The 10,032-nt window shown below is 47.0% G+C and overlaps 1 protein-coding gene across 1 annotated transcript; it reads left to right on the top strand.

Annotated features, from left to right (window-relative positions):
- The first annotated feature begins 971 nt into the window (after nucleotides 1-971).
- Nucleotides 972-5,611, top strand: LOC126070545 (carbonyl reductase [NADPH] 1-like). The gene is made up of 3 exons (XM_049874821.1): nucleotides 972-1,358; nucleotides 1,920-2,027; nucleotides 4,975-5,611. Exons 1-3 carry the CDS (start codon nucleotides 1,070-1,072, stop codon nucleotides 5,361-5,363), a joined length of 786 nt encoding a protein of 261 aa, XP_049730778.1. The 5' UTR covers nucleotides 972-1,069; the 3' UTR covers nucleotides 5,364-5,611.
- Nucleotides 5,612-10,032: the final 4,421 nt, after the last annotated feature.

Here is a 10,032-nt window from a genome sequence, read left to right as displayed (position 1 = left end):
CCAGATGTGGTTTCATTGCTTGAGAAAATTCATACATCTCCTGGTAATTGGCATGAAGCTACTCATCTGGCTAATGCCTTTTTCTCCATGCCTGTTTTGAAGGACCACCTGAAGCAGTTTGCCTTCAGCTGGCAAGGCCACCAATAGACCTTCAGTTGCCTACCTCAGAGCTAGATCTATTCTCCATCCCCATGTCATAATTTAGCCCTCAGGACATTGATCGCCTTTCTCTTCCACAAGACGTCACATTGGTCCATTACATTGATGATGTTATGCTGACTGGACCTAGTAAGGAAGAAGTGTCAATGACTCTGGACTTATTGGTAAAATATTTGCATGCCAGAGGCTGGGCAATTAATCCCACAAAAATTTGGGCACTTTTCACCTCAGTGAAATTTCTAGGGGTCCAGTGGTGTGGGGGATGTTGAGATATTCCTTCTAAAGTGAAGGATAAGCTATTATGTCTGGCCCCTCCCACAGCTAAAAAGGAGCCAGAATGCTTGGTGTGTCCTGCTGGATTTTGGAGGGAACACATTCCTCATTTGGGTGTTCTACTCTGGCCTATTTCTCAACTGACTCCAAAAGCTGCTAGTTTTGAGTGGGGCCAAGAATAAGAGAAGGCTCTGAAACAGGTTCAGGCTACCATGCAAATCGCTCTGCCACTTGGGCCACATGATCTGGCTGATCCAATGGTGCTTGAAGTGTCAGCGGCAGATTCTTTACTGCAAGGCAGGCAGTTACCACCACTGAAGCCCCAGGGAGGTTTTGCAAAGTCCTCCCAGGCGGCTCTCTTGGATATTCTCCGCAAGTGGCGCCTGGAACAGCTGAGCCCTGGGAGGGTGGAGCTATACCGCAGGCCACTGCCCCTGGGCGAGGGCCTTGCCCGCATCCCCGCCTGCACGCTCCGCCCCGGCGGGCCCTGGCAGGCATCAGGCTTGTGCGCGCCAGGCAGCCTCCAGCCGTCAGCCTGACGCGCCCCTGGAGCGCACAGCCTAGTCCGCTCTCCGCACAGACGCCCTACACCTCATCTTCGGGTCTCTGGTCCGCGCCGCCGCCTCCTCACCCGACCATGTCGTCCTGCAGCCGCGTGGCCCTGGTGACCGGGGCCAACAAGGGCATCGGCTTCGCCATCGCGCGCGAGTTGTGCCGGCAGTTCTCGGGGGACGTGGTGCTCACGGCGCGGGACGAGGCGCGGGGCCGGGCGGCGGTGCAGCAGCTGCAGGCCGAGGGCCTTAGCCCGCGCTTCCACCAGCTGGACATCGACGACCTGCAGAGCATCCGCGCCCTGCGCGACTTCCTGCGCCGCGAGTACGGGGAACTAAACGTGCTGGTCAACAACGCAGGCATCGCCTTCAAGAGTAAGGTGCTGGGGACCGGCGTCCCAGGGGCGCCCGCCTCGGAGGACGCTGCGGTGGGGCCCCTTGCGCCTATGGGGTTGGGGGAGGCCTCCTTAGGGAAGGAGAGGGAGGGATCCGGCGGTGGGCGGGGGAGGGAGAGGGGAGAGCCGAGGCTGTTCGGAGTTGGAGGACTTCCCAGCCAGAGGGACCTTATGTTTCCCTGGCAGGACTCTTGGGTGTCTTTTCCAGATTTTTTTCAAACAATTTCTCTTTGATTCGACTTTAGGGCAGTTGTCTGAGCTTTTAGCTTTGTATTTTGGAATGATAAAGAAGTTGAAAAAAAAGTACAGAAGGTCTTGTGCACCAGGTTACCCAGCCTCCCCCATTGGTACCATCCTATAAACTACAGGACGTCATCAGACCAGAAAGTTGACATTGGCGCAGTGCTATTAACCGGTGCCAGGCTTTTCAGAATTCGCCAGATTTCACAGTAACTCTTTTTGGGGGGTGTTGGGGACTAATCGCTCTATGACTTTGGTACATTGCTACAGTTTATTAACTCTGTTCTTTTCTCCCCAAAAGGAGCTGATCCTACACCCTTTCATATTCAAGCAGAGGTGACACTAAAAACAAACTTTTTCGGCACCCGAGATGTCTGCACAGCGTTGCTGCCCCTGATAAAACCCCAAGGTAAGTCTGTGATGAGGAACACCGTTCTAGCGCCCAGCCCGCTGGAGCTGCCCTCTGCCGGCCCCTGACCCATCTCTCCAGCTCCTGCTTGCTCACAGAGCCCCAGCTACACCGGCCCCTCCCTGTGTCTCTACCCTGCCAGGTGTCATTCTCCTTCAGGACTTTGTATTCCTCCAAGGGCCATCGTGGGTGCTCCGTCCTGCAGATCTTTGCACACCTGGCTCTTTCTGATCCTTCAGGTCTTAGCTCAGATGCCCCTCACACGTTGGGTTCCCTTAGGATTCACCTATTGTTCTCTCGCCTTCCTCTCTGGTCCCAGAGTGATCATATTCAGTCCAGGGGAGCTGGACTCCAGTTGGTGATGGAAGCATTGTTACCAATTCACTGAATAATTTTTTAAATCATATTTTATTGTTTTTGGTGAAGATTTACATAGTGGATTAGGTTCCCATTCAACGATTTCTACACACATTTTTCAGTGGCATTGGATACATTCTTCACAGTACATGAAGTCTCATTATTTCTGTTCTGGTTGTTTCCATTAATCTAATTTCCCTGTTCCCTTACCTTCTCATCTGCTTTAGAATAATTACTGACCATTTGGTCTCCTATAGATGATTTCTTTAAGGAGCACAGTACTCATGGGTGATACACTTTATTTTGTGAGCGAATCTGTTATTTTAAAGGTCACCTTAGGGCTAGTTTTGGTTCAAGATTTAAAGAGTATCTCAGGGCAATAGTTGTGGGAGTCTTACAATCACAGCTTATCCAGTAAGTTTGGATTTTTTTGAGAATTTGAGGTTCTATTTCACATTTTTCTCAACTAGATGGTGCCCAGCTACCACCACCGACTGCTCTGACAGGGATCACAGTAGAGGGTCCTGGTCAGAGCTGGAGAACAGTGTAGAGCAAAATTTTAACTCCTTCTATTGTGACCCTGATCAGAATGGTTGGGAGTAGCTGGACACCACCCAGTTCTTCTGGTCTCAGGGTAGATGAGGCCGTGGTTCATGTAGATTAGCCCTGTAGACTACTTTGTTCTTTTAGTCTCTGCTTTCCTTCTTTCTCTTTTTCTCCAGATGAACAGAGACCAATATTTGTATCTTAAATGGCCGCTCACAAGTTTTTAAGGCCCCTGATAAAAACTTTAGAATAAGAAAAAAAAAACTGTTGCTGTCTAGTCAGTTCTGATTCATGTGAGTACAAGTAGAACTTGGCTGCACTGGGCTTTGATGGCTGATTTTTCAGAAGTATATCACCAGGCATTTTTTCTGAGGCTCCTCTGGGTGGACCTGAACTTTCAACATTTCAGTTATCAGCTGAGCTCTTTAACCGTTTGCACCTCCCAGGGACTCCACCAATTCATTAAACCAGCTGCAGTCGAGTCGATTCCCACTCATGAAGACCCAATATGTTGCAGAGCAGAACTGCTCCACGTGATTTTCATGGCTGTGACCTTTGGGAAGCAGATCACCAGGCCTTTCTTCTGAAGTACTTCCGGGTAGTTTCCATCCACCAGCCTTTCAGTTAGTAGCCCAGCTGTTAACCATTTGCGCCAACAATTCAATAATAGACCCTCCTAAATCTGTCATCTGTCCACAACACTCCCAAAGCTCCAAACCCAAGTATTTGTCCTCCTGCCTCTCATCTCCTCCTGACTGCCCTCCTGCTCCCACCCCGCCCTTCCCTCCACATAAAAGCAGACATTTCCGAAGGGGTACTCCTCCTGTCTCTTCAGCCATCTTGCTCAGTGACCCGCCCCCCCATCCACCAGGCCAGGACCCTGGAGGTCACCATGGCTCACCCCCTGAAATCATTTACCAGGTCTTAAGTTTGCCTGCCAGTTTCTCCCCAGTTCATCGCCTCCATCCTAGCTCCAGCTCAGGCCCTCCACTGTCATTTCTGGGCAAGGGCAAGCCCACCTGAGTGATGGCCTTTCCTGGGTCTTCCTTTCCCTGCATTGTCTATACTGTCTCTGCAGACAGTCCCCTTCTGAAAACCCCTCAGGAACAAGTCCAAGCTGCTTAGCCAGTGTAGAGGGATCTCTGTAACCTGAGCTGGCCTAACTCCAGACTGCTGTTAAGTACCTCGGGCATGCTTAGTATTCTGGCCATAACAATTACCTTGTTTTTTCCTTGTAAACTACTATAATCCTTACCCCAAGGTCATGGGATGGGAGGGGCACTCCATCCCAAAAAATACACATCAGTTAAGGCAAGCTGCCACCCTTAGAAAGGTTAAAGTGAGTGGCTTTGAGCTGAGTGCATGCGTGTACAATTGCTCTCCAGTCTGCTTTTGCAGGGCTGGTTCTCTCCACTTTTCCACTCCTCCCGCTTCTCCCTGTCTCCAGGAGACAGGAGACTGTGGTAAAAGACTGCTGTGTATGGTGAAAAAGGCTTGGCATTCCAGAGACGATGAGAGCAGGTACTGTGGGAATAAGAAAAGACAGAGGGAATGTGATGAGTACAAACCCTTAAAAGGTCTAGAGGAGCCAGGCAGAGACTTAGTTCCCTGTCTGGACTATTAGAATCCAGTAAAGTGTTTGAGGTTTGTTACTCAAGAGGTGACACCTTTACGGTATCAGTTGTTATCCCAGGTGACTTGGCTGCTCGTTTTGGACACTGAGAGTTTAAAGATGGAGGCCCTGATACTGGGGCCATATGGGTGTTCACAGGCTGTGAGGGGTCAGTCATTGCACAAACAGTTGTGGTTTAGTGTACAATTTAGTGTCATAAAATACATCTGAAGTGTTGTACAACCATCAGCACTCTCTACTTCCGGATCTTTTTTGTCACCCCAAAATGAAGGGTTATGATGTTTTCCATGTAATAATCATGTGAAAATTTGCCATTTTTGTTCCATCAGGAGCCTAAAGCAAGCTTGGCAGTCTTGGTCTTGGTCTTCCCTGTGCATGTCTTTCCGTGTAATGGTGTGTACTGTGTTTCAGGCAGAGTGGTCAATGTGTCAAGCATGGTCAGTCTCGGAGCCCTAAGATCCTGCAGCCCAGAGCTGCAGCAGAAGTTCCGTAGTGAGACCATCACAGAGGAGGAGCTGGTGGCGCTCATGAACAAGTTTGTGGAAGATACAAAGAATGGGGTGCACCAGAAGGAGGGCTGGCCTAACACCGCATATGGTGTGTCAAAGATCGGGGTCACAGTCCTATCCAGAATCTATGCCAGGAACCTGAGTGCACAGAGGGGAGGTGACAAGATCCTCCTGAATGCCTGCTGTCCAGGATGGGTGAGAACTGACATGGCAGGGCCCAGGGCCACCAAAAAGCCCAGAAGAAGGAGCGGAGACCCCCGTGTACTTGGCCCTTTTGCCCTCAGATGCTGACGGGCCTCATGGACAGTTTGTTATGGAGAAAAGAGTTGAGCGGTGGTGAGCTTGACTCCCAGCGCCATTCTTGGGTGCCATTTTGTTCCCGTCCTGATTAAACCACAGGGCACTGACACTTGTCATCAACATCCCTATCAAGCATGCACTTTCAGCTACTTACTAATCCTATGCATTCTTTTGTGATTTCCCCCATGATATCTTACAGGTAAAACTGTTTGTAATCGGTGAAAATAATGGCTGAGAATCAATAGATGAATAAAAATGATTCTTGATAAATGCCTGTTTTTGTGGATTGTTCACGTGCTGAGCCAGCTCCACTTAAAAAAAAAAAAATCCAACCAGTTGCTGTCGATTAGATTCAACTCCACCCACGGCAAACCGTTGTGTGTTAGAGTAGAACTGCACTCCATAGGGTTTTCAGTGGCTGATTTTTCCATAGATCACCAGGCCTTTCTTCTGAGGTGCGTTTGGGTGGACTCCAACTGCCAACCTTTTTGTTAGCAGCTGAGTGCGTTATTGGAAATGTAATAACAGAACCAAACCAAACCCAGTGCCATTGAGTCGATTCCGACTCATAGTAGCCCTGTAGGACAAAGTAAAACTGCCCCACAGAGTTTCCAAGGAGTGCCTGGTGGATTCAAACTGCCAACATGGTGTACTGGTAAAGTGCTAAGGCTGCTAACCAAAAGGTCGGCAGTTCAAATCCACCAGGCGCTCCTTGGAAACTCTACGGGGCAGTTCTACTCTGTCCTGTAGGGTCACTACGAGTTGGAATCGACTCGACGGCAACGGGTTTTAGAAATGTAATATAACCTAAAAATTAGGTCAGAGGAAGGGACAGTATAACCCAGAATTTGGCAACCTCTTTCTGTAGAGGGCCAAGTATTATTTTCAGCTTTGCAGGCCACATGGTCTCTGTCACAGCTACTCAGATCTGCCATTATAGCAGGACAACATGTGAACAAATGAGTGTAGCTGGGTTTGACCCACAGGCTATTGTTTACCAACCTCTGGTGCAAACCTGGTGGCATAGTAGTTACGAGCTACGGTTGCTAACCACAAAGTCAGCAGTTCGAAACCACCAGGCACTCTTGGAAACTCTATGGGGCAGTTCTACTCTGTCCTATAGGGTTGCTAGGAGTAGGAATCGACTTGAGAGCAATGGGATTTTTTGGTTTTGGTGCAACAGGAATGCTGGCAAAGGCAATACAGGCAGGTGTAACTTTGCCAGGGAATCACTTCTGTCATCAAAGCCATTGTGCCTACGGTGTGAAGGGAGGGCTAGGCCCACAACTATTAGTACAATCTGTGAGTCAAGACAGGCAGTGACTTTCTCAAGACAACTCAAATGCGACACAGAGTTCCTGTCTGTCTTTTCTCTCATTTCCCGTAGTTCACTAAACAATCCAAAGAAGCTCTTTTAGACGGTGGTTATTTTTAAGATTAAACGACTTAAAAAAAAAATTGCCGTCAAGTGGATTCTGACTCATGGTGACCCCGTGTACATCAGAATAGAACTGTGCTCCATAGCACTCTCAGTGGCTGATTTTTCATAAGTAGATTGCCAGTCCTTTCTTCTGAGGCACCTCAGGGTGGACTCAAACTGTAAACCGTTTAGTTAGCAGCTGAGCGTGCTATCTGTTTGCACCACCTTAAGGCAGGTAAAATCCTTAGAACGGTGCTCAGTAAATGTTAGGTGCTGCTGCTGCTGCTGCTCCTTTGAGGGTCAGCTTCTGGAATATTCCTCATCTAGGGTTGTTGATCCCTTTCACCCAGGACCAGACACTGACCTGCTCTTGATGAACCGAACTTGTCTTTCCTGATCAGATTGGCTTCTGCCTTTAAAGTAGTAAGAGCACATACTACTCTGATCCAGATACTATTCTTTTTTCTTTTTATGTCTTTTTTTACCTCACAACCCTAAGTGCATTTTATTAAAAAAGGAGGGATAAGTGAAACCAGGTGTCACAAAGAGACACAGGCTCAGCTGGGACATGAACAAAATTGGACTCCTGACCTGAGACTTTCACTACCATGTTTTTCATCTAAACATGGGTCTCGCTCAGACTAGATTAATTTTCTCCCCCTGCCCTTGGAATTTTACCAGTCTTCCCTGTGGGCATGACTCCGAGCTGGGTGATGTGAAGGGCTGGAAACTCAGGAAGCTACAGCTCCGCCTCTCCAGAGTTCAGTGTGCTGGAGGAAAACAGACATACGCTAATAGTTGTAATGTTTCACAGCAACAACCTAATCAAGAACCTGTTGGAGTTCAGAGGACGGAGCGTGGTCTTTTGCGTCAAGTGCATCAGCAGAAGGTTTCCTGGTAGAGTTGACTTGGAGACCCAAATAAAAGTGACCCATGGGAGTGGCTGAAGGGAAAGAGTGCCACATACCCTTCAGAGTAGCAGGTGTGAAGCAAAGTTTAGAGGTGGTGGGAAGAGTGGATGATTACTCTCAATGGAGATGACTTATGTAGATAAGGAAGAGGAATAAAATCAGGTTAGAATTGGATGGTAGAAAGTCTTCAAAGCGAGGCTGGTGAGCAGAAATGTGGCACAAGCCCACTTTACCTTTTTTTAAAATTTTTATTGTGCTTTAAGTGAAAGTTTACAAATCAAGTCAGTCTCTCATACAAAAATTTATATACACTTAGCCATATACTCTCAGTTGCTGCCCCAAGGAGACAGCACACTCCTTGCCTCCACTCTCTATTTTTGTGTCCATTTGGCCAGCTTCTGACCCCCTCTGCCCTCTCATCTACCCTCCAGACAGGAGCTGCCCTCATAGTCTAATGTGTCTACTTGATCCAGGAAGCTCATTCTTCACCAGCGTCATTTTCTATCCCATAGTCCAGTCCAATCCCTGTCTGAAGAGTTGGCTTTGGGAATGGCTCTTGTCTTGGACTAACAGAAGGTCTGGGCCCGTGATCTCTGCCGCCCTTCTAGTCTCAGCCAGACCATTAAGTCTGGTCTTTTGACGAGAATTTGAGGTCTGCATCCCACTGCTCTCCTGTTTCCTCAGGGGTTCTCTGTTGTGTTCCCTGTCAGGGCAGTCACCGGCTGTAGCCAGGCACCATCTAGTTCTTCTGGTCTCAGGCTGATGTAGTCTCTGGTTGATGTGGCCCTTTCTGTCTCTTGGGCTCATAATTACTTGCGTCTTTGGTGTTCTTCATTCTCCTTTGCTCCAGGTGGGTTGAGACCAACTGATGCACCTTAGATGGCCACTTGCTAGCGTTTAAGACCCCAGACTACACTCTCCGAAGAGGGATGCAGAATGTTTTCTTAATAGATTTTATTATGCCAACTGACTTAGATGTCCCCTGAAACCATGGTCCCCAAGCCCCTGCCTCTGCTACACTGGCTATCAAAGCATTCAGTTTATTCAGGAAACTACTTTTGGTTTAGGCCAGTTGTGCTGACCTCTCCTGTGTTGTGTGTTGTCTTTCTCTTCACATGAAATAGTTCTTATCTACTACCTAATTAGTGAAAAACCCTCTCCCTTTCTCCCTCCACACTCTAGGAACCATCAAAGAATATTTTCTTCTCTGTTTAAACTATTTTTCCAGTTCTTATAAGAGTGGTCTTATACAATATCTGTCCTTTTGCAACTGGCTAATTTCACTCAGCATAATGCCTTCCAGATCCCTCCATGTTACGAAATGCTTCACAGATTCATCATTGTTCTTTATCGATGGGTAGTATTCCATTGTGTTAATATACCATAATTAATTTATCCATTCATCCATTGATGGGCACCTTGGTTGCTTCCATCTTTTTGCTATTGTAATTAGTGCTGCAATGAACATGGGTGTGCATATATCTTTCATGTAAAGGCTCTTATTTCTCTAGGATATATTCCAAGGAGTGGGGTTGCTGGATCATGTGGTAGGTCTATTCCTAGTTTTTGAAGAATGCGCCAAAATGATTTTCAAAGTGGTTGTACCAATTTAAATTCCCACCAGCAGTGCATAAGTGTTCCAATCTCTCCACAGCTTCTCCAACATTTCTCATTTTGTGTTTTTTAGATTAATGCCAGCCTTGTTGGAGTGAGATGGAATCTCATTGTAGTTTTGATTTGCATTTCTCTAATGGTTAATGATCGTGAGCATTTCCTCATGTATCTGTTAGCTACCTGAATGTCTTCTTTAGTGAAATGCCTGTTCATATTCTTTGCCCATTTTTTAATTGGGTTATTTGTCTTTTTGTAGTTGAGCTTTTGCAGTATCATGTAGGTTTTAGAGATCAGACTATGATCGGAAATGTCATAGCTGAAAACTTTATCCCAGTCTGTAGGTAATCTTTTTACTATTTTGGTGAAGACTTTGGATGGGTGTAGGTGTTTAATTTTTAGGAGCCTGAGTTATCTAGTTTCACTTCTGCACTGTTAATAATGTTTTGTATACTGTTTATGCCATGTATTAGGGCTCCTAATGTTGTCCCTGTTTTTTCTTCCATGATCTTTATCATTTTGGATTTTATATTTAGGTCTTTGATCCATTTTGAGTTAGTTTTTGTGCATGGTGTGAGGTATGGGTCTTGTTTCATTTTTTTGCACATGGGTATCCAGTTATGCCAGCACCATTAGTAAACAGACTGTCTTTTCCCCATTTAAGTGACTTCGGGCCTTTGTCAAATATCAGGTGCTCATAATTTTTTCATATGTGGAT

This window comes from Elephas maximus, chromosome 2 (assembly GCF_024166365.1).
Source record: "Elephas maximus indicus isolate mEleMax1 chromosome 2, mEleMax1 primary haplotype, whole genome shotgun sequence".
In the NCBI taxonomy this organism is placed as follows: Eukaryota; Metazoa; Chordata; class Mammalia; order Proboscidea; family Elephantidae; genus Elephas; species Elephas maximus.
This window is presented reverse-complemented; position numbering and strand designations above follow the sequence as displayed.

Bases quoted from the DNA above. Each gene is read 5' to 3' on its own strand.
- LOC126070545 (XM_049874821.1), top strand. From the start codon at position 1,070: ATGTCGTCCTGCAGCCGCGTGGCCCTGGTGACCGGGGCCAACAAGGGC. The intron at 1,359-1,919 runs GTAAGGTGCTGG...TCTCCCCAAAAG, and splicing joins CGCAGGCATCGCCTTCAAGA to GAGCTGATCCTACACCCTTT. The intron at 2,028-4,974 runs GTAAGTCTGTGA...ACTGTGTTTCAG, and splicing joins GCCCCTGATAAAACCCCAAG to GCAGAGTGGTCAATGTGTCA.